Genomic DNA, 25476 nt, shown 5'->3' with positions numbered 1-25476 from the left:
ACTTTGGCCTCCTCAAACAGTTGATCAGGGGGGTGTCGGGAGTTGGCCCTCCATCAATCTCAATACTGATTAATCAATATGTAATCCCAAAGAAAAGAGTGCAGAGACCATACAGCTCTTTAACATTTACCCCATCCCAATGGTGTGAATTGCTGTAGGTGGAGCCATAGAATTGCACACCCTGGACACCTCATGCAGAAAGTCATCTCCCATTACATGCGCGGCACATAGGAAAGCGCTAAGGCAACTAGGGAATGCCCATGCGCATCTCTCAATTGCCCTCACAATCTCCAGGATCAATGTAGGGGGGGGGGGGGGGCACAATTGGGTGTATATTAGAAAGTTACACCCCAGACCTCCTGACTGCTGAAGGACGGCACCCCATCCTGAACTCATTCCTGTGTTTGTGTGGATTTCCTTCAATGCCTAAAATTCATACTGACAGGTTATTTGGCTCCCTGTGAGATGTCCCCTGTATGTCCAAGATTTGGAAATCGAACTGAGCACCATCAAGAATGAAGATATAACCAGGGCGTGTAAATGAGGAGTGAACCCTTTAGCTGTGATACTTACCCCATGTTTAACAGTTTTTGCTGCGTGTGCTGCTTTCTTCTTCGCATCATAGTGAGTTAAAATATCAATGATGGCCATGAAGTACACTTCCTTCCTGGGTCCATCTGTAAAGAAAGATACAGCATTTCTGGAGTAGTCCTAAAAATTTACCAACCTATAGCTGCACCCAGGGGCAAACTGGGAACTTAAAATGGCCCTGGAAAAAAACAAAACAAAGTAGCCACGTGTTGTAGGCGTGTCCAAAATGAGAAAAGGTGAGGCAATACAGGCAGGGATAACAGGAGTGGGCGGGGCCATCGATACTGTAGTGCAGAAAAAAAATACCGCCCCCGCAGAGCCAGATACCACAGTGCAGCACAAAATACTGAGGCCCCCACTGCAGTATTTAACTGTATCACCATCCTGAGGGCTTGTATAGGCTGGCCAGGTGAATTAGTATCTGATGCTCCTAGCCAGCGGCGTAAAGATGGCTTGGGCAGCCCCCTGGGCATCAGCTTACTGGGAAATTTCCCTGTAGCGTCTATGGCCCGTCCGCCCCTGTCTACATCTGATAAACTTCTGTTACAAACAATATGGCCGTTCTTACTCCTCCAATAGGAGTGGTCATTAAGATGTCCAAGATCAGTGAACAAAAAACCTGTGTAGTCTCATAACGATGCATCCTTCATTCCTGTATTGCCGTCCAAGGCAGATTTGCCTTTCAGAAGCCTGGTAAAGCTGGAAAACAACCGCTATTGCTGGATCTTGTACTGGTTGTCAACCTTTCCAAAAACACCCAAAGATACACAGTAGACAACTGAAGAATATATAATTACTGGTCTCAATTTCTCTCTAATCTTCCATGAAATGATGGTTATATAGACGTCCATAAGCATCGAGGTAAAAATACTGCACTACGGCAACTGAAAATGTCCCAATTTAGAAACTTAAAGGGAATGTATCATCAGAAAATGACCTATTAATTAAACAGAGTTTATTTTACATCTTTTGTCATTTCTGAATTTTTGGTGATCTGTATTTACATTTTCCATGCCACTATCTATAATAAGAGTAATCCTGACCACTACATTTCTGTAGAGACCACTTATCGGTAGTCAACTAATTATCATCACATACAGGATTACAGTGACAGGTAACACCTCTATTACAGAGATGAGGGCAGACAACAGGTGGTGATGGACACAGCTCTCCTCCCTGCAGAAGAACCTCTGTGCAGGTCACAGAGCATGCCCACACTTCCAATGAAGTCAATGAGTCATCTCCAGTCTACAGGTTCTTATGGTCCATGTGGCTACCGTCAAGCATATCTCTGAATGCTGTTAAGGGGGTTTGCCAATCTCTTCATAAAACTAGAAAACTCCCATAACCAGTTATGTTTTATGTATGCAGGCATAAGTAATCCTGTACTGCACCCCAGCTCTGAAACTGAAGACCCCCCGGCTTCTCGATATAGGCAATGTCAACGCAGCAGCTTTGAATGTTCCGCATCCATAGGACGCAAAACGGCAGTAGTCACATTACTTGTTCTTGACTTCCTCTACTAGGGCACAATCGCTAACCGGTATGTGGACACGTCCGGCGCATGCACAGATACAGGAAGCAGAGTGTCTTGTGTTTGCGCATGCGCTGAACATATCCATATATGGTTAAGCGCCTGCGCCCTAGTGGAGGAAGTTGAGAACAGCCAAACAAGTCACGTGACTGCTGCCCTCTTGCATCGTATGGACGAGGAAGATCAAAGCTGCTGTGCTGACATCTCCGATATCTGGGAAGCCCCCTGACATTTATTCTGAGAAGACTTTCTAGTAACAAGGGTAGTGATATAATAACCTTTTGTGATAGGATATCTTAAAGGGGTTGTGCACGTTTGGGGGAGGTTGACCATGTTTGGCAACAAACCTCCCCCCTCCTAGACAGACCTGCGAAGGGAAGCATACTTACCTGTTTTCAGATGCTAGCTCCTGGTTCCTTCCCTCTCTGGCTTCTGCTGCTCGGGTACCTGAATGTTAACCTCCAGTATGATGCCACTGCAGCCAATCGCTGGTGGCGGCAGTGACCTGCTCCCCTTGCATCATGTGACCATCAGTGATTGCAGCAATGTCAAACTGGAAGTTTACATCTAGGAACCTCGAGTGGAGTAGCGGAGGCTGGAGAGCGCAGGAGCCGGGAGCCAGCGTCAGGAAGCAGGTAAGTATGCTTACCTGCTAAAGACTACCCATCAGGTGCCAACCCCCACCCCCAACGTATACAACCCTTTTAAGTTCTTCAATTTTTAATCTTTAAAGTGACTTCAAGGTGAACCTTCATCAATCATGGCGTAGACAAACCTAAATAAGTTGTCCAATGCAGGAACTAATCAGAATAACGAGCGGCAAAATGATGATAACCTACTTTCATGGCTTTTAATTCCATACACATCAATGGTTGGGTCAAACTCTCCAGGAGGAAGTGGCCTTGTGCTGTTTAATGTGTTCCCAGGGCTGTCTGGTGGCGTGCCAATAGGTTGCATTCCATCACTTTCACCTTCTTCTTCACCATCGTTGTCCTCACTCTCTTCATCCTCTTGCTCTGCTCTTTCCACATCGTGGATACCCACCAAGAGGCTGTAATCCATAAGCTTCAACTGGGACAAAAACTATGAGAAGCAAATGCATTTATTAGTTTTTACTTTGTTTTGTTTTTGTTAGAAGGTTTGCCCAATAATAAGCTGATCATAAGGTGCCCACTGCTGTGACCAGACGTACCAGAGGGTAAGTGGCTCCTGTTCTGCCATTTCCCGGTCCCCTGCTGGTCTCAGCTTCCAGGTGAGTATGATTTAAAGAGTGCCTGTGAGCAGGATCAACCCTACAAATACAGGCATATCACCTGGTAGAGGTAATCCAGCTGATGATATCTTATTTATGGTTCTAGGTGGTGCAAATTCTGAGAAATGTACGCTTTGCATTTGCAGCGTCCCACCTATGTGTGCAAAAGGGACACTTTAAACATCTGCCTATTTATCTAATGCATTTGCAATGTATATTATTTCCTATTTATGAGGCTGGCAATGTCATTACACCCATTTGCCCCTAGGTGGTGCTGGAGCCACATAATATATATAACTGGAGTGTGTCTAGCTGAGAGTAGAGAAGAAGTGAATTCAGTAAAGAGTGTATTGTAGAGAGGAGAAGGAAGTGTATGGGAGGAGGAGAACAGGCAAGTTCCACAATGTAGCTGCCTTTCTTTCCTCTGGGCCCTGATCAAGCCTGGAGATGACAGACCAAGTAGTTACTGCAGCCCAGCACAAGACAATGAGTCTATGTCTAAATATGAAGCAAGCCTAGTGAGGGTTACAGCTGAATCCAGCCTATGGACCTCACCAGCACAAGTACCTCAGAGCAACTTTCCAAGTGCCGGGACACGAATGAATAATTAGTGCGCAGAATTGTGCTTATTCACTAGAAGCCTTCCGGGATATAGTGGAAACCTAAAAACCTGATTACTTCAGGAGAGCATCCTGCAAATAATGTAGCAGAAGACTGATGCCTGCCGCAAGGGAGAACGTCCTTATTGGATAGCACAAGATAAGTAGAAAACAGCATATTTAGTACCAGAGTGCAATAGTTGGGACTTAGAATAATTACAGAAGTCTTGCCTGTAAAGTGTCAGCCTTAAAGAGAACTCCTCAACTGACAATTGCCTAAACCTGATAAAAGAAATACTGCTGAACCTATTTCTGAGTCATCACTCATGCCATACAAATGAACTGTATCTGTACTGACTACCTGAAGACAATTGATTCATTAAATGTTTAACTGTTTGATTAAGACCGACTCCTCATCATTTCTACTACTACTACTACACTCAACATTTGCACCTTACGGTGCTGGCGTCACGAACACAGGGCCCCAGCCACCAAAGCACCTTAAACACTGATACCATCAAGGGCACCTCAACTTCCATCTGGCTGGTGTTCCCTGCAATAAAGAGTGCCCCGGAGGATTTAGTGCGGTCTTCCCATCCACTGCAATGCAGGCCTAGGGAGGCTTTACTAACTGTGAGTACAAACAACTACTACCCCATCGGCCCACCGTAGCCTCACGTGTTTCCCCTGCAGTCCGGCTCGTTGTCCCCAAGGAACTGTCCTGAGCCCTCAGAACACCATATCATGTCCTCCGCTTGACTCCATTTCCGGGTGTACACTGGTGTCATCAGCGCATGCGCAGAAATTACCTGCAGATCCTCTGCACATGCGCTGATCCTTGGTACAATAGCGCAGGCTTAAGAATACAACCTTATCTGGCCCTGTCAATCAAGGGAAAGGGAGGAGTGGCTGGATCTACGGGGGTGGTGATATGGTGTTCCAATGGACTCAGGTCAGCCCAATAACCTCATCTGCATTCTAATAAAACCGCAAATTTCTCAGGAACAGCGCCAAGTAGAACCATAACTAAGGTAATGTTCGAATCTGCAGGATCAACTCTAACAGGCAGTATGTCTGGCTTAATAGGGTTGCGTCAACCCTGTTAAGCCAGACATACTTCCTGCTGACAAATGCTCTTTAATGTATTATTTTACAAGGTTTTGAGGTTTTTTTATTTTATCCATCGGACAACCCTTTAAGTATGTAGCCTAGAAGGGCATCCATCTGCTATATCTCGTTATAGGTTACCCCACTGCAACACAGACTCAATAGATTCACCATGCGTCCAGTACCTGATGTAGTGTAGATATGAAGCCCTATGTCTTACCTCTACATCCTTCTTTAGCTTCTCACGGAACATCTTTTTGTTGTTCTCATCAATGTAGATTTTCTGACCATCATTGATGAAGTCATTATCTTTGTATGTTGGCAGTTCTTTGGCCTAAAAAATTAAATACAGGTTAACCAACGAGTCTATGTACACTTTTATATGCCTTTTAAGTACTGATATTCCTATGCTAACAAGTCACCTGGTACCATGGTTAATTCAACATCTCTGTATTTGAGATGCATGGAAATATTACTGCAGGATCAGAGACTACACCAGGAGCTGCTCTGATGACTTGACCTGTAGCCCTTATCTCTGAACTTCTGACAGCTCATAAACACTTGTGTTTAAGTCATATTCTTACCAAACTGATAAGAATTCAGTTATGATGAGTGTTTATGAGCTCTCAGGAGTTCAGAGATGAGGGCTACAGATCAAGCCAACAGATCAGCTCCCTGACGGATTTGATGTGAGGCAGACAGCAATAGTCTGCAGATGTTCTGAAACTGAAGGCTGTAGAGGGAGAAGCTATTGAATTTTTTTTTTACCAAAGATCAACTGAAAAAATGATTTTTAGCCTAAATATTTAAAATGAAATGCTAAAAATTTGTACCCAAACGTGTTCACAGCCCTAGCCCTGTTGCTTCCCTGATCCTCAGGTTTTATTTATTTGGCGTCAGCGATGGCATACGTATACGCCACGTAACCGCTGCAGCCAATCACTGACCTCTTGTGCTGTATACCGATGAGGCCAGTGATTGGCTGTAGTGTTGTCTGGTGTTTACAGGTCCATCATTCTGGCAGCCTATAAGATGATGTCGCGGCTGCAGCGGCAAGGAGGATCGGAGCGGCGGTGCTGGAATCAGTGGGGGGTGAACTAGGCGAGTATGAATTCTTTTTTGACAACTGCTAGCTTTGCAAGGGGAAGAGTACTGTATCAGTGGAGTGGAATCAGGATAAGTGCCTTTAGATCGGGCAGTTATTGCTAAGTGAACGTACGGGTTATTTCCTCATATACTTCGATTCAATAACAGTATGCAAGTGCAATTGGACAGGGAAACAAGCAATTTACAAGCAATGACAAGCACTGATTGCAGGTAAATATGTGTTCAAACTGTTAGAAAAACCAATACAATGAATGCAGTGAGATGTTCCACCCCGGGGAAAGGTGTCCTGTCTATAATAGTCTTTTCCTTTTCGACCTTTTCTTCCATTTCCAATTCTCCACTGAGCAGCTGACTTCTTGCGTCCTGGCACGATGCCCAGACTGTCAGCACTAAAGAAGAAGTAAGCCAAACTAAAACCACTAATTTTATACCATACTGGAGCTGCAACTCCTCCCTGAAAAGACAGGCCACCGGGGAGCTAAGTGCTTCCTCACATGCCGGGGAGAAGACTAATCTGTCTCAGCAATGGGCTCCTGAGTGATGTCCCATCAATGAACAATGAATCTTCTGGGGGAAGGGAAAAAGTCAAAACAGATGCAAGAATGTGTCAGCCGTAGGAGGTCGGCCAAGATGAAGTGGAGGATGACTGCACAAGGACATATTTTGAGACAACCGGCTACAAATACTCGATACAATGTGGCACATCACATGGGTCAGGAGAACACGTGCGCAGGAAAACAACTCAACAACCCGAATCAGCCAATCACATTCTGAACGACCAGAAACATGATTACTGGATGGGCGACAGCTTTGCTTCCACAGCAGTCTGGTAAGAAGGAAATGTGCGTCATAATTTTGGGAAGTTTGCACAATTATCTGGGATGGAAATACTAACTCTAGTCGGATGCTACCGGAATGCCAGCCGACCCCATTAATTATAATTGAGAACGGCAGAGATCCAGCTGCAATTTGGCAAGTGTGCTGGGAATGGGCCTGACAGAAACAGCTTTTTTTTCCGGCCAATTCCTGGCATTCTTTGCAGCGCACATGTGAAAGTACCCCAAGACTGGTGTTACAAATGCCAGACTAACGACCGCCGATGCAGAATGCTCCAAAATTATTGAGGCAACAGACTTTCAAATGTAGATCTGAACTATCATTTACACCCATTTCTGGCATACATGACAGTAAATCTGTTGGGCCTTGATAAATGCCCCTCACTGTGTATATCTGTGGATTATTTGCCATACCGAAGTGATTGCAAGCATTTTTTGGGTTTGGCGTTTTTTTCCTCACGCAATGTTTTTGTCAGACATTTCTTTCTCAAGAGAACGCCTGAAAAAATGTCACACCCAGAGCATGCCGCAAATTCTAGAAAAACCCTCACACCACTATAAAAAAATTAAATTGTAGGACGGTTTGTCACATCCAATTGGCCAGAATTCAAGATTTGGCCACAGCTTTTTTTGTGTTCCAAAATAAATAAAAAAACACAATTTTTCTGTATTCCTAGATTAAATCATATTGTATAAAAGTAAATCAAAAAGTCGCATATACCCAAAAATGGTACTAATAAAAAATACACCTTGCCTCGCAAAAAACAAGCCCGACACCGCTCTGTAGATGAAAATGTTAAGAGTTAAGTGTCAGAACATGGTGATGCAATGCAAAAATGTTTATTTTTTAAAAGTAGTAACACATCATAAAAACTACATAAATGTAGTATTGCTGCAATCGTACTGATGCAAAGAATCACGCTTATTTTACATAAATGATATTAAGTTCTGGCAGTCTCTTCCGGCATAGTTCTTTGTCCAGCCGAATCCTGGCATATTTGTCGGGTAACAGCCAGGTCTCCACCGCATTCCATTATAGTCAATGGGCCCGGCAAGCCTTGCATAATATCAGACAATGCTGGTTCCAGGTAGTTCCAGCAGACTGTTCTCTACTGGAACTAATAACGCTAATATTTTTTTTTTAACATTTTCCAATACAAGCTATGGTAAATTAACCCCCATTTATCGCTGCACAACCCCTTTAAGGGTTTAAAGCAAAACTCCAGAAAAAACTGGTGCAGCCTGCAGGGGCAATGTAGGACATAAAAGTTCAAGGAAGACCAGGTCATGCACCAACTTCTCCGCCTCAAGCCCTGCACTAGGCATCACACAGGGTACTAGCTTTTCCTAGACCACAACTGTGCTGCTGGATGGTGGAAGAAAAAAGAAAGAAATAGAAGCAGATCTGCTCTTCTAATCCTGGTCAACGGTTTTAAGTAAATGTAAATGGTCCCTCCGTTTTTGCTGGTTACTCTGACAATTTAAAATGCACGTTGGGCCTTTCAACTGGATTTAATTATTTCTGATCCTTTTTTCTGCTGGGAGATAAGCAGACTTCTCCCTCAGCCCTACAGAACAAATGTGAAATTGGGACAAGAAATTATGGTGAGGTAGCTGTCAACAGACATGGGATTCAGCCAGTTCCCTTCAGTTCTCCAGAACTGGTTGTAAAAATTACAACTGGATCGATCCGGTGCTCTGGTGGCGGCAGGGCAGCTGGAGATGTTGACTTCCATTGCTTTGTAGACCACTGATAGTTTAGCTCCTTAGTTGGGTGGTATGTGTGTGCAGTGTGTATATGGTGTATTTATGCATGTGAACCATGTATATGGTGTATTTATGTGTGACGCATACAGTGGATATAAAAAGTCTACACACCCCTGTTAAAATGTCAGGTTTCTGGGATGTAAATAAATAACACAAAAATAAATCATTTTAGAACTTTTTCCACCTTTAATGTGACCTATAAACTGTACCGCTCAATTAAAAAGCAAACTGAAATCTTTTAGGTGAAGGGAAGAAAAAAAAAAAACTAAAATAATGTGGTTGCATAAGTGTGCACACCCTCTTATAACTGGGGATGTAACTGCGTTCAGAATTAAGCAATCACATTCAAAATCATGTTAAATAGGAGTCAGCATACACCGGCCATCATTTAAAGTGCCTCTGATTAACCCCAAATATAGTTCAGCTGCTCTAGTTGGTCTTTTCTGAAATGTTCTTAGTCGCATCCCACAGCAAAAGCCATGGACCACAGAGACCTTCCAAAGCATCAGAGGGATCTCATTGTTAAAAGGTATCAGTCAGGATAAGGGTACAAAATAATTTCCAAGGCATTAGATATACCATGGAACACAGTGAAGACAGTCATCAAGTGGAGAAAATATGGCACAACAGTGACATTACCAAGAACTGGACGTCCCTCCAAACTGGATGAAAAGACGAGAAGAAAACTAGTCTGGGAGGCGACCAAGAGGCCTACAGCAACATTAAAGGAGCTGCAGGGATATCTGGCAAGTACTGGCTGTGTGGTACATGTGACAACAATCTCCCGTATTCTTCCTATGTCTGGGCTATGGGGTAGAGTGGCAAGACGAAAGACTTTTCTTACAAAGAAAAACATCCAAGCCAGGCTACATTTTGCAAAAACACATCTGAAGTCTCCCAAAAGCATGTGGGAAAAGGTGTTGTGGTCTGATGAAACCAAGGTTGAACTTTTTGGCCATAATTCCAAAAAATATGTTTGGCGCAAACAACACTGCACATCACCAAAAGAACACCATCCCCACAGTGAAGCATGGTGGTGGCAGCATCATGCCAAGGCGCTGTTTTTCTTCAGCTGGAACTGGGGCCTTAGTTAAGGTAGAGGGAATTATGAACAGTTCCAAATACCAGTCAATATTGGCACAAAACCTTCAGGCTTCTGCTAGAAAGCTGAACATGAAGAGGAACTTCATCTTTCAGCATGACAACAACCCAAAGCATACATCCAAATCAACAAAGGAATGGCTTCACCAGAAGAAGATTAAAGTTTTGGAATGGCCCAGCCAGAGCCCAGACCTGAATCCGATTGAAAATCTGTGGGGTGATCTGAAGAGGGCTGTGCCCAGGAGATGCCCTCGCAATCTGACAGATTTGGAGTGTTTTTGCAAAGAAGAGTGGGCAAATCTTGCAAAGTCATAATGTGCCATGCTGATAGACTCATACCCAAAAAGACTGAGTGCTGTAATAAAATCAAAAGGTGCTTCAACAAAGTATTAGTTTAAGGGTGTGCACACTTATGCAACCATATTTTATTTTTATATTTTTTCTTCTCTCTACCTAAAAGATTTCAGTTTGGTTTTCAATTGAGTGGTACAGTTTATAGGTCACATTAAAGGTGGAAAAAGTTCTGAAATGATTCATCTTTGTCTCAATTTTTTACATCACAGAAACATGACTTTTTATATCCACTGTATATATGGTGTATGTATATGTAAACATGTGTCGTGACTCCGCGTGTGTCTGCCGTTGAGTAGGGAACCGGTTGTTATAAATTTGAATCCCACCCCTGGCTGTCACCCGAGCAAACTTTTAGCCATTTTATAGCATAACTGCCAACTCTTCCGAAATGTCCAGGAGGCTCCCGCATAAACAGGAGAGACCTCCCGGACTCCCGGAAGAGTTTGCAAATCTCCTGGGCACAGCAAGGTACATCGAAAACAGCCCTCCGTGTACTGTACATGTATGTGGCATCAGGATTCTGCATATTTAGATGCATCCCCAGAGCCCCAAGTGCGTTTGGGGGCAGGTCGCCGTACTCGGGGAACAACACACAAAATGGGTGATGCTTAAAAGAGGTGGAGCACTGACTCAAGGGGGCATGTCAATGCCCGGAAAGTTTCACACAGCACTGCACTCATCAATCTCCTGTGTGCTAACTTTCAAATGTGGGCAAGTACGCTTCATAGTCTTGAAAATACAAAAATTTCAAAAATGTTGATTATGCCGGGACCACAAACAATACCTAGAATTAGAGAAGCCCTGTGGTATCTTCAGGCTTCTAGTGACAGAGCGCTGCTCCTGACCAGACCGCACATAGAACTGCATCACAGGGCCACACAAATGGCAGCGAGTACAAGGGGCCCCCCTGCTTTACCTAGAGCTGCCGCCCCTTCATTCTAGGGAATATTTATTACATTTACTCTTCTCATACATGATCAAAGCACACGGTTGTCTCTGTCAGAGAGTCACGGTCTTTAATAGTCCAATGGTAATAAATAAGCTATGTACCTTTTCTTTGTCGCTGGCTTCCCGTGCCACAGTGGATCCCTATGAAATACAAGCAGAGCAGGTAAAACATTGCTGATATTTTAACATATTAGAATAAATAATTTACCGAACAGAAAAATCCACATTAAAATGCATTATGAATTACAAAAAAAATAAAATAACGCTGAGTTGATATGGAAAGACATACATGGAAATTTATCAATACTGTTGCTAAGAAAAACTGGCTTAGTTGCCCATGGCAACCAATCAGATTCTACCTTTCATTTTCCCAAAATGCGCTGAAAAATCAAAGGCAGAATCTGATTAATCGCTATAGACACCGAAGGCTGCGTTAACATCTCCATATTGGAGACCCGGCAGCCTGATCCGGTGCAAATGCCTGCTGTTGGTCAGACAAAAAAAAGCTGCATGAAATGTTTTGTGTCCTTCTGAAACCTGGCATTTATGCTGGAAATCGAACGGATCACCGATGGACCTCATTGCAGTCCATGGGGATCTGGTGAAGAAGTATAAGATCCGTCAGGCTGCTCTGTGCAGCCTGGAACAGCCTGCCAGATCTCCTAATGGAGATGTGAACGTAGCCTTGGCCAGTTTTCCTTTGCAACAGTTTTGATATGTCTCCCCTAGTAAGACACGAGACAGAACACAGTCTTCCAGTGGCCTCTAGACCACAGACCCACATTAAATAGTCTGCCTGCCGTCTACTGATAAATCTGCAGTAACCAGCACTACGTGAGCTAACATGGCAGACAGGAAGTGGCTGACAGCTACTTCCTGTTTGAAAAAAATGAAGACCTGGAGGACAGAAAGATGCCTGTGTAACTACAGAATTGCTGGATTTATGATCGTGTCTTAATATTTTTTTTTTGGTATGAATTATGGTTCAATGCAAGAATTGATGAGCTAAGCAGAATTCCAGTGACATACTTTCCAACATTTTAGTTGTTAAATTTGGGTCATCTAAGCCCTGCCCCGGAAAGGCCCAAACTCACACAGGAATGCCCACTTATGGGTGGAGTTGCATTGGCCACACCCATTTTCAGCCCAGCTCAGCACGCATTTGCCAGGACTGTCTGTGAAAATCATGGACTGTCCCTGCAAATTCGGGACGATTGGCAATTATGCAGTGGCATTATATTAGGCAACTACTGTATGTCATAGCCACAAAGTCCACATCTATAGGGAGAAAAAGGGGTTAAACTGGCCAGTGGTGGGCTATTTAAAGGGGTATTCCCATCTGAGACAATGGGGGCATATGGCTAGCATATGTCCCCATTGTCTGACAGGTGCGGGTCTCATCTCTGGGACCTGCACTTATATCGAGAACCGAGCAGGGAAAGTGGTGACTGGAGGACCCCGGGTTTCCCTTGGTCCGGCCACCACCAAGCGCTTTCCCCATAGAAGTGAATGGGAGTGCACCACGCTTGTGCAGCCATTCATTTCTATATGGCCGATGGAAATAGCCGAACCAGCGCTCGGCGGCCCCACAGAAATGAATGGAGGGCAACAACACATGTTTGGTGCGCCCTCTGGGACCCGCACCTATCTGACAATGGGGGCATATCTTAGCGATATGCCCCTATTGTCTGAAATGGGAATACCCCTTTAAGCCAACTGGTGGATGCAGAGAAGGCCACATACACATGACCATCGCTTTCTACTCCTCTATAAAGGTTATAGATACTGCATAAGGCCTCATGCAAACTGCGAATACATAACACATGGTTCCCAGTCGTGTGCATGCTGCCATTTATTTTATTTTATTATTTTTACCCCTGTATAAATGTCCTATCCTTGTCCGCAAAACAAACAAGTCTAGGACATCTTTTTTGCGGGCCAGTGGAACAGACAAACGGATGGGGGAAGCCCCAATTGAAATGAATGGGTCTGCATCCAAAAAATGCGGATCAGATGTGGACCGAAAATACAGTCGTATGCATAGGGCCTAAATTTCCAAGATGGGAAAACAACTTTAAAGGGATTTTGCCAAGTTCTGAAGTTATACCCTATCTACAGAATAGGGGATAACCATATAATTGGTGGGGGGTCGACATCTGGGACCTTCACGGTACACAAGAAGGGGGATCTGGTTTCCCTAAAAGATAGGAGCGTCAGATTGCTCATGACTAATGATGTTCCATTCATCGCTATAGGAGTTGCAGCGACAGCAGACCGTCCGGTATTCCCATAGAGAATGAATGGAGCGGTCGGAGGCCCACCAATCAGATGGTTTTCCCCTGTAGATAGGGGATAACTTTACAACTTGGCTCAGCCTATTTAATACATTCTCCATATTATGTTCATAGTGAACCTTAAAATACATCTGTATGTATTATAGACTATACCATGGCCTTTTGGCTTAATTTAACGGGTTAATATAGCTTTTATTCTACATATAGAATGTATCGATGAGCGGATCTGGAATGAATCATTATTTATAGGGCAAGATTTGAGAAACCTCCCATGAATAATTCATGAACGTCCAAAAAAATTTAAAATAAAATAAAGTTGAACTGAACATTATGTGCTGATTGCGGGATAAAAGATGATCGCTCCGCTATACAGCACAATCCCAGCCTGTGAGACGTCTGCCTGAACAATACTGCTCGGCTTGATTGCAGAAAAATTCCGGAAGAGAAAAACGACAACCCACCTTCCTGTATTGGAGGAGGCATCATCAGAAGACTGATTTTATTTTTCTACATTCCGTTTAATCAGGATTTTTTATTTTTTTTCCGGTTAATCACTGGAATTCACGTGAATATATAAGGGTAAAAAAAAAAAAAAAAGAAGAAAAAAAAAAAAATGACATATCTAAACAAAAAAAGCTAGTGGGAGGTATTTTGTGGCATGTGCAATGTGTCCCAGGGGGCATGACGGTCTGCACCCATGCTTATTTGTTTATGCCATAGATGGCCAACTTGCAGCTCTCCCACCATGCCCTGCTGTAGGCTGATAGTTGTAAGCAGTCTGGGCATGCTGGGAGTTGTAGTTTTGCAACAGCTGGAGAGCCTCAGGTTGGCCATCCCTGGCATATGCAGTGTATACAATTGTGTGCATCCTCAAGGACGCGCCCCCCCATTGTGCAGGCAGCAGGGAGAAATGTCTCCATGACTGTGGTAGCTGGCACCTTAAAAGAGGCACTTGTATTGGTGGCCACCAGGGCTGTCACTATGTGGGTGTAAAAATTGGTGCTTTTTTTCAATGCCCCCATTCCGGTCTTTGGAGAGCACAGAACATGTTCTCCAGCCGAGATGAGGACTGTTGAGAGAATATAACAGTCAAAAAGCTTTTGTCGTAAGGCACCCTTTTAACATGCAGCTCCAGCCTGATAATGACCATCTGCAGACGAAACCGTTGGTCGGCATTATAAGGCCATTGGTCGGCATTATAAGGCCATCTATTCACTACGGACATTAGTGATCTACACAATATACACAATCACTACAGATTCTGCACCTACCTTTAAGTCGTATTTCCTATAAACAGAAAGCCGATGGCTAAACACGTTCCTCGTGACAATCATATACGTCTCCACGCCGTCCACGTTTAGCCGGTACATGCCCAAAAATTGCGGGAGAAGAGTGTTTCCATGGCATTCCACGATGAACTACATATAAAACGCAAGAGTAGAAAATGACAACCAAGTCTAATAAAGCAACACGTATGAGCGTCCTACAATCGGAGCTCCCCTTTACGCTACATATAATATATCAACCAATTAAGGAAACATAAAACACGTGTTGTTAAATGTGAACATGATAAACGACCTCTGGTGTGCCGCAGCCCGTTTTCATCATATTAGTGCAGGCAGCGAATGATGAACTCAGCACATTTTCCATCCTAAATGTGCTCAGCGGGGGCTCTGAGAGCTTATTAAGAGCGGACCACTTTCCACTGCACAGACCCGCACATAATAAGCCGTGCGGCCCTGAGTATATAGATTCCTCCTACATACATTATTTATGCCTCGGGAGAACTTTGTACGAGTCTGTGAAACAAATGACTACTTCTGAACTGGCAGAATTACATTGTTTTTTCAAGGCTACTTGCACATCTGCGTTTTCCTTTCCGGTATCGAGATGCAGATGGTTGTATTATCAGAACGGAAGCGTTTTTGCTGATCCATGAGGGATCCACCAAAAACGCTAGTGTGAAAGTAGCCTTACTGCAGATCCAGGAAAAGGAATCACAGCCAACCGGATACAGGTCTTGAAGGATGAATGAATTGCAGCTCTATGGACCGGGCAAGAGATGATTAGATTCATGGATCTAAATCCCAAAATCTGGGCCCAGTCTCACTTTCCCAAGTCTAAGTCCTGATTCTATAAATCTCCAAATAGATTGTTATGTCATAGTATTTTCTGAAAATTATTAGGACTCCCCAGTTATAGCTTAGCCCGGAGCATAGCAGAAACACAGACAAAGTGCTTTTTTTTTTTTTTCATAAACGGCCATGTACACCCTCAGAATTGGAGCAACTTAGCACTTTGATTAAAAATATTATGCAGTTTTGTGTGCATAAGTCTTATGTAACCATATGCATCGTCATGGTAACAGACTACAAACAAACCCTGTAGTCATACTCCCTTCCACCCGGCCGTGACTTCTTTCCAAACTACTAAACGTTAGCAAAAAGTATGGGTCTGGGAGAGAGAAAGAACGGGACTACACAGGTTTTGTCTGTAGTCTGTTACCATAGAGATGCACAGGTCTCCATAAGGGTTTACAAAGAAATTTTCATTTCAGATTGATTACGACAATAAAAAGAACTGGTTGTGAAGGTGAACGTAGTAGTCCCCTTACATAAATCCATGATGATGCCAGAATTTGCCAAGAAGAATGTTGTCCCCTTTCCATCATTGATTATTATGAAAATATAATAATAAGACTTTAAATAAGTTGCCCAGGGGTAAGCATTAAACGTAGACCGCCCTTACTGATCCCCCGCCCCTATTGTTTTGATGCTTACCGGGGTCCCTGTTGCTCTTCAGGTCCTGGTCAGGCCCCGATATGCAGGAAAAGCTTGGAAATGTCTGCTTAGCCAATCACTGGCTGAGGCGGGTCACCACCGTGGCCAGTGATTGGCTGGAAAGGCATCTTGATCTCTTGCGAGCCAGGATGTGACCAGGAAGTGGAGTCCAGTGGGGAGCCAGTGAATATCCGAGGAGCACTGGGGGATCAGTAAGGGAGAGTATGGCTTCTTTTATTTTTTTTCTTTCAGCCCACTAATTTTATCCCCCTGGACAACACCTTTAAGATAATATTTTGCAAGACTATGTAATATGGGAAGTCCTGAGGGACGAGGTGATGACTAAAGTGGAAGCTGTTTGGCTGCCAATGCTAATAGCCACTTCCACTAGTGCTTTGATATGGATAAATGGTTCAAGGGTTCATTGAGTTTTCCACATTTGGAGACGGAAAGAGGACACCTAGGCAAGTGTAGATGTAGCAGAGCTGACTAATCAAAGTATCAATGCATTCTATTATCTGCCTGTGAAAATCACTTGCAATCGCTGTAACACATGGAGTAGGAAGGGTCAACCAGACAGAGCGCGAGAAAGTCAGTCTTCTCTATGATGTCCTAATTTATATAAAGGGGGTGGTAGACATCATGAGTAGGGATGAGCGAACTTGTGATTTCAATTTCGGCATATCTAAGAATTCCGTTATGAATTCCGCGATCACAGGCCATAAGTTATGGTCCTTGGTAGCGAAATCCATAACGGGATTCTTAGATAACCCAAACCTTGTACACCGAACTTGAAAACACAAGTTCGCTTAACACTAGTCATGAGTTTACCCCCTTTAATTGCAGTGGAAAACGCGAGGCTGGTATCTGCGATATCCCAGGTGGCTGCAGTCACGTTCTCATAATCACGGCATCCATTGACTGTATCTCTAGATACATCCTGGACTTACCTGGTGGTATTTCTTTAGTATGTTGTGCATCTCAGCCACGTCTTCACTTGTAATAGTTTTGATGATATACCTCTTGTCACAAGAAGTGTGAAACCGAGCTCCGCTGCGAGCCTGAGAGTCGTTAGCCAACGGGGCGTATCTGGTCAGGGAGTTCTGACAATGAGAAGAGACAATTACTACAAGATATTCAGCTGTAGATGTCATCCTTAAAGGGAATGTATCACCTATATTTATACCTAGGTGATACATTACTACACATGGAGTGTAAATCCGCCACAGTTATTTTCTGCATAATAACCATTCCCAATATTTCGTGCAAACTAGGGACCAACGGCTAAATTCATATTGCGTTTCCTATTGCAACAACCTATAAATCTATGGAACATTATGTCAGATCTGGGACATTTGGGTTCGGCATATATGCAGAATCCCATGGACAGCTGTGTAAGCAATGTCCTCTCATATCCTCGTACATTTCTTTAGATGCTTGATGGCGGTTTTCCTATACGGAGCACTTGGTTCATTTGACACCACTCTTACTTACACAGCTGCATTGGCAGCCTCATCCATATTCATAGGCTGCTGCATTTCATACAAACAGCCTACTGTGCACCGTCCAGGCTCGTGTGCGGACTAATCTTACTGGGGGCAGCGCCACTGAGTGACCACCAGGTGGCAGGTGAGTCCACGGTGCTCAGAAGAAGATGAAAGCAGCATTCCAGTGCCAGATTGCTTGTAAAGGCACCGGTCGAATTACACTCCAGTAAGATTAAAGCAAACGGACAGAGCGAGTTTTCAGGATTCTGTTTGGATGATCTCAAACACAGTCTCATAGGATAGTCGCAATAAATTATCCTGAAATTGACATTCTCTGCTTCAAAGTCAAGGTCCTGAACCAGTGACATCTGATATCACTAGACCCGGGGGCTACAGACTCCATAGATGGAGGTAATTTGGCCAACAGAGCTCACGGTGAGAGATCACTCACGTAATTACCCAATTGTAGTTTTCAGGGGTCAAGGTCATGACCACCATGTACGTGAGCATCTTCAGACGGACCCTGAAAGGAGTAATTTTAATATGTAATAAATATTTTTATGAAATAGCAGGGCTATGGAGGGACAATATGGCTAGGTAAAGTATGGGGAACGCTGTTTTTTTTTTCTGGTGGGGGGTACTGGTTCTCATTGAAGAGATCAAGCGGTGTATGGAGATTTACTTAGGGTACTTTCACACTTGCGTTTTTCTTTTCCGGCATAGAGTTCCCTCACAGGGGCCCTATACCGGAAAATAACTGATCAGGCATATCCCCATGAATTCTGAATGGAGAGTTAGGGCTCTTTCACACTTGCTTTGTCCGGATCCGGCGTGTACTCCATTTGCCGGAATTACACGCCGTATCCGAAAAAACGCAAGTGTACTGAAAGCATTTGAAGACGGATCCGTCTTCAAAATGCGTTCAGTGTTACTATGGCAGCCAGGACGCTATTAAAGTCCTGGTTGCCATAGTAGGAGCGGGGAGCGGGGGAGCGGTATACTTACAGTCCGCGCGGCTCCCGGGGCGCTCCAGAATGACGTCAGAGCGCCCCATGCACATGGATGACGTGCCATGCGATCACGTCATCCATGCGCGTGGGGCGCCCTGACGTCACTCTGGAGCGCCCCGGGAGCCGCACGGACGGTAAGTATACTGCTCCCCTGCTCCCCACTACACTTTACCATGGCTGCCAGGACTTTAGCTTCCTGGTAGCCACGGTAACCATTCAGAAAAAGCTAAACATTGGATCCGGCAATGCGCCGAAACAACGTTTAGCTTAAGGCCGGATCCATGCCTTTCAATGGGCATTGATTCCGGATCCGGCCTTGCGGCAAGTCTTCAGGATTTTTGGCCGGAGCAAAAAGCGCAGCATGCTGCGGTATTTTCTCCGGCCAAAAAACGTTCCGTTCCGGAACTGAAGACATCCTGATGCATTCTGAAAGGAGAGAAATCCGTTCAGGATGCATTAGGATAACACTGATCCGGATTCTTCCGGCATAGAGCCCCGACGACGGAACTCTATGCCGGAAGACAAGAACGCAAGTGTGAAAGAGCCCTAATCCGTTCAGGATGCATCATGATGTCTTCAGTTCAGTCGTTTTGACTGATCAGGCAAAAGAGAAAACCGTAGCATGCTACGGGTTTATCTCCGGCGGAAAAAAAACTGAACACTTGCCTGAATGCCGGATCCGGCATTTTTTCCCATAGGAATGTATTAGTGCCGGGGACGGCATTCAAAATACCGGATCAGTCCTTCCGGCCTGCGCATACCGGTAAAAATGTGAAAAAAGATACAAGACGGATCCGTCTGTCCACATGACAAGCGGAGAGACGGATCCGTCCTTGCAATGCATTTGTGAGACGGAACTGCCCGCCGGATCACACTGCCGCAAGTGTGAAAGTATCCTTAGCAGTATGCAGTTTATTTATTTTCTGCACTTATATAGCGCTAATATATTCCGCATCGCTTTACAGACATTAGCATCCAACTGTCCCCAATGGGGCTCACAATCTAAGGTCCCTATCAGTAGGTCTTTGGAGTGTTCCTCTGTTATTCTTCCTGGAAATGGATGAATAAACTGGACATTCCACTTGCAAGTCAGCACTGACCGGATAGTATCAGAGACTGCAGGGGCCGGGAAAGCAGCTAAGGGAAAGAGGGGGAATACTGGGGCTTAAGGTATTAGGCTTGAGTTTACAGTGTTGGATTGAATGTTACTGGCTATGATAATGTTGAAATTATATTAACATCTTTGTAAAAAAAAAAAAAAAGAGAGACTGCAGGGTCACGCCCCATTGACAAGGGAATGGTTAAACACGGATGTCGATTCATTTGTACATTACCAGGAGGAATACACTCTGCTCTGTATTTCAGGAGGTATACCTTTAAATTGTAACAGCCATAAACTAAGAACGTCTGATCATTTAGCATCTATTTCCATCGTGATAACATGGATTGTCTTAATAGGACCAGAAGACCAAGGACAACCAGTTAGGAGACTCCTCCGATTGAAGAAAATGGGACAGTATTAGGCATACTAGCATTTTACTACATTTCTTAAAAGTAATATGCCCATTTTTGAGGGGCCCACCAATGATGACATCCATGGATCTCATAAGAAAACCAACAAAAAGTATCAGCCAATTTGTGTGACCATGGACTACCTTGCACCGAATTTTAGTCCTGGCGTATAAAGCTCTAATAGGTTCACCCCTTTTTTTTTTTTTTTTTAGTTAGTTGAACTTGATATTTTAGGCAAATAAGATTTAAAGGGGTCGTCTGGTTTAGAAAATCATAAATTCAATTACACTTCTAGGGCTTTCTGAATAAATAAAGGGGCCCTTATTGATGAGCCAGAAGGCAGAGCATCCGCAAAAAGCTCCTCTCACCCTGGAGGAGCCGCCTGTGAAGTCAATGTCCACTGATTTCAGTGAGAACTGTGTAATGCTTCCTTCTGCCTGTGGTAGCGCTCTAGCAGAATTAAACACTTGCTGCTTAGTCCTTGAAGCAGGACTGTGTGATCAGAAATGGACAATACGTCTAATGTAAAACAAGTAATTGTTACCTTCAAGTGAAGAACAGTTTTAAAAAAAAAAAGTCCTAAAAAATAATGGTTTTATTTCTTTCCCCCTTTTTCCCCAGTCCCACCCGGTTTTTACAGTGGAGCTATGCCGTCCAAAATCATCTTCAAAAAATTCCTAGAAACTTGCTAGAATACTTGTTATGTGGCCCACAGCAATTCATCAGATTCCAGTAGTCAATTCTTCACACATTTAACATGTCTGTGGAATCTGCTTTCTGTACATTATTGCACATCATGTGAGGGTATTAGATAAGCTGCACTGAAAACTATCAGCCTTTTGTAATAGTTTTTCATCCAGTGAAAGAATATGTTTCTCCTCACGCCATCCTCTTGTACTAAATAGTTAAAATTCTCTTTTCTGGCAGTTTCGTACTGCAGTACCCCAGAAGGGCTACTGAAAAAGAGTTAATTGTTGTGATTTGTTGTCTGCATGCTCTAAATTATTATTATTTATTATTAAAGCGCCATTCATTCCATAGCGCTGTACATATGTATGGCATTGTGTGGACAACACAGAGTTAACAGCTTGGCAAACTGTGTGTTAGGTTGTCAGGTGATGGACTGGGTCCGTCCCCTGGCTAGTTAGTGTAGAGAGAGTCTCCTCTGAAGCAGCCTGGAGGGAAGACTTGTCTACTCAACCTCCTGCACAACTGGGCCCAAGTTCAGAGAACCTTAAACTCTGACCCTACAATGCAGCCATACTACCAAAGTACTCCCTATTTCCGTTCCGCAAAAAAATAGAACATTGCTGCTGTGGAAGGGAATATTGCTAAAGCATCCCCCATATGGATACCCAGACACATTGGCCAACTATTTCTCAGTTCTGCACCACTCAGTCCGGGAACTGCAGAAGGATGTAACGAGAACCTTATTGCACGTCTGTGGTTCTGCTAAGAGACTCCAAAGTGCTTTTGGAGACAGGGAGTATTATAACCACCTAAACCACTGGTGGGCACTGCGGCCTCCTCACAGCTTACCAAGCACTGCGCTGCTGTTGGCATAGCTCACCCCCATTCACTGAAAAGAGACCAAGCTGTGCCTAGCCCATGTGATCGATGAACATGACATCACATGGCTTAGGAGCCGACGGAGCACTGCGGCCTCTTCATACAGCCTGAGGATCGGGAAAACCCCTTTAAAGTTCATCTGTCAGCAGATTTGTCCCTATGACACTGGCTGACCTGTTACATGTCCACTCGGCAGCTGAAGGCATCTGTGTTGGTCCCATGTTCATATGTGTCCGCATGGCTAAGAAATGATAATTTTAATATATGCAAATGAGCTCCTGGAGCAACGGGGGCGTTACCATTACACCTAGAGGCTCTGCTCTGTCTGTAACTCCAGCGTCCTCTCCATTTTGACAGGGCCAGGCAGTGAAAACATCATTACGCCTGGTCCTGTCAATCAAAGTGCAGGGGGCGCGGCATTTGCAGAGAGCGCTGAGCGTCCAGGAGTAACGGAAACGCCCCCGTTGCCCCTAGAGGCTAATTTGCATATATTAAATCATCATGTTTCTCAGCAATGCGGGCACATATGAACATGGGACCAACACAGATGTCTTCCAAGTGCACATGTAACAGACCAAGCAGTTTCATAGGTACAAATCTGATGATTTGGTTGACGGTGTGTGACAGCTTTGATGCATGGTGCTAGATGTTACCTACTTTTCCCTATACCGCCTCTTGGGTGGCATATTTGACACCAATATCTTGCTGCAAATGTTTGTGCCTTTTAAACCCTGCCTTCTCTCTGAACCACACTAGAAATTGAAAAGCGTTAGACACACAACAAGGCATGTTCACCAGTTTCTTGTGGCAAAGTAAAGTTGGGGCACATGTAGCTTAGTAAATCTCCCGAAATCCAGTGCATATGTCCAATGACAATAGGTTACTCCCTCTGACTCGTGCCCCTGTCTGCAGGTCTTTCATTGGATGATAAAAATTTCGGTATGCCAGTTCGGCAAGATTTGTACATTTACTGGAATTTCTGCCCCATCTGGGACTCGCCCTGTCTGTCATTTTGCTCTGGGCTACATACAAATTTAGTCTGGAACAGTGACTTTTTCTTTCCTTCTATTTAAACAGGAAGAGAAACACGTCGGAAGGAGGAAGATAAATGAATGGTGACACTGCTGATGACTTCTATATATAAAAAGTGAATTAACCATAAAGGTACACCAGCCGCAGTGGATAACGGTCACAATGGATATCAATAACGCAGAGCTCAGTATATATGTATTCATAGAGCTTCCAACTCACTGGAATCAATGTAACACAATGTAACACTGTAGATTTAAAGGGATTGTCCAAGATGACAAAAACATGGCTGCCTCCTTTCAAAAGGAGCGCCACGCCTGTTCACGGGTTGCTTCTGATATTGCAGCTCAGCTCCATTGGAGTCAAATGGGGCAAAGCTGCAACCTGTGTACAGTGGTGGTGGTTTCTAATCCTGGACAATCCATTTATAGGGGCAGTCTTATCTCATCTATTCATGGCTGTGATTGGAATATTCATCCTTTATGGGGGCCCAGAGGTGGTTGGGGCTATAGGGCTGTGCTATAAGGTTTCTTTAACCCTGGATGCCTCTGGCTGTCACATAGGATGGGTATTGCCCTTTAAATGCCTTTAAAGGGAATTTTTTCGCCAGTAAATTCACTGATAAGCCAGACACACAACTTTGTAGGGCTAGCTCAGCTGAATGCAATGATACCTTTCACTTCGCAACCTGTTGCTTCGTTCTGGAGGGAGAAAAAAAGTTAACCCATATGCAAATGAGCAGTTAAATGCACTGAGGGTGGGTCCAAGCCACTCTGTGCACCCTTGCTCCTCCTCCTGCCAGCCCCTCCCTCTAGTTTGTGACAAGGCCAGGTTCCTGCACAGTCATCTCGCCTGACCCTGTCAATCAGAAAGGAGATGAAGGGACTGGTAGAGGAAGCAGGAGCAGCAAGGGTGCACAGAGTGGCTTGGGCCCGCCTTCAGTGCACTTAACTGCTCATTTGCATATAGATTAAGAGTGGGTTTTTTTCCCCCAGAATGAAGCAACGGATTGCCAAGTGAAAGGTATCATTACATTTATCTGAGCTAGCCCTATAAGGCATTGTGACTGGTGTAATGGTGAACTTCCTGATGACAGACTCCCTTTAAAGGGGTTGACCAAGAATAAGAAGGGGAGAGGCCTGGAGAAGAAGTAGCGGGGAGACAGTGCTGATAAGCAGGTAAGTGACCATTCCTTTATAGGTCCACCCAAAAAGGTTTGCAACCCCCCCCCCCCATTCTTTTTCACAACCCCTTTAAGGGTCTGCGCAATGCCAGACATCAACCCTACAGACGTTTCCTATTTTATCAGGGCAAATATTTGTCCCGGGCACTGTTCCGCCAGCACAGAGGCAGCTGGTTTTGGGTTTTGTGGATTGAACCAATCTGAACAATATAATACAAAAAAAAAACATTAGGACCATAACTGTACCACTGAGAATGAGGAAGGCCTGACCTCAAATTATTGACCAAAACCAGCTGATTATAATCCCGTTCTAATACCTCACTGGGGAACCCATCAGATGACTGATCATTCACAAAGCATAAGCTCCGACCTGGGTGAGACTTGAGAATAAGGTGTTCCATAAGATTGTCTTACCTGAAAATCTTGATCATCAATCCCAAACCTTTCCCTTAGATTTCGGAAGACCATGGGACAATATTCTTTAAATTTAAAGTGGCTAGGCATGTTTTCTCTGAAAAGCAAATAGCATGTTGTTAAGAGTATATACATCCGAGGAGGATGACGAAACACACAAAACCTCACACGTTTCCTTAGGCCACTTCTTAGTTGGCTTTCTTCAGGCCAATATCTTGTGGCAAAATTTTGGTGGTGCATTTTAAACCACACTCTTTCCTACCAAAGCCACGTCCCTTTACCCTAAGGCACGTCACCTTCTCTAGACACTGTATAGTGAGGCACAAAAAGTGTCTAATACACATAAAGGGTTTTTCTGGGACCCAGTAGGTGCCATAAGCCCACTCACAATACACGCCTGTAAAATAAAGTTTGTAATATACTTACCGTCTCAAAGTTGCATCCCGGGAACCCAGTTGCGCGATGCTTCTCTTCTGAAAATCCAGCCTCCACCGACGTCACGTCCTTTACTGGTCTGGACTATGTATTGGAAGTCACTTCCGCTGTGGATGGGGCCAGAACTATTCCTTTTTCTGGCACAAGTGCAAACTCCTGAATCCACTTCATCTATGCATGCGCTAGGGAGAGAACATTTTTGGGCCCCATCCACAAGGGAAGTAATGTCCCATGTGTAGCCCAGGCCAGAAACCTGGTAAAGGACGTGACGTCAACAGAAGCTGGATTTTCTAGAAGATGAGCATCACGTGACCAGGTTTCCAATCGGTTAATCCACGCAACAATAAGTATATTGCAAGCTGTTCCAGAGACACGTTATGTGTAACTAATTTGAGTTTGTGGGACAGGCTGGGACCTGGAAAACCCCTCTAAAAAATCTGGCAAAAGATGTGTAAAACAGTTTTCTGGCACAAATTCAGCCAGAATTTTTGCACATCTAGCTTAGCAAATCTTCTCTTCATTTATTTTTATGTTTTATTTAAATTTTTTCTGCTCCGATTCCTTGTC

At 44.1% G+C, this 25476-nt stretch overlaps 1 protein-coding gene across 1 annotated transcript in view; it reads right to left on the bottom strand.

Moving 5' to 3' along the window:
• The window catches only part of LOC122923574 (phosphatidylinositol 5-phosphate 4-kinase type-2 alpha), a 39887-nt gene that overhangs the window by 1664 nt on the left and 12747 nt on the right, over positions 1–25476 (bottom strand). Inside the window, exons 2-8 of the mRNA XM_044274423.1 lie at positions 24475–24571; positions 17221–17373; positions 14762–14908; positions 11299–11337; positions 5304–5417; positions 2965–3208; positions 574–677 (exon numbers count right to left, since the gene is read on the bottom strand). Of these exons, the coding sequence (XP_044130358.1) occupies positions 574–677; positions 2965–3208; positions 5304–5417; positions 11299–11337; positions 14762–14908; positions 17221–17373; positions 24475–24571 (898 nt within the window). The remainder of the gene's footprint in view (positions 1–573; positions 678–2964; positions 3209–5303; positions 5418–11298; positions 11338–14761; positions 14909–17220; positions 17374–24474; positions 24572–25476) is intronic.

Source organism: Bufo gargarizans, unplaced genomic scaffold (assembly GCF_014858855.1).
Source record: "Bufo gargarizans isolate SCDJY-AF-19 unplaced genomic scaffold, ASM1485885v1 original_scaffold_1747_pilon, whole genome shotgun sequence".
Taxonomy (NCBI): domain Eukaryota; kingdom Metazoa; phylum Chordata; class Amphibia; order Anura; family Bufonidae; genus Bufo; species Bufo gargarizans.
Note: the sequence above shows the minus strand (reverse complement) of the source record. Positions and strands in the feature narration are given on the sequence as shown.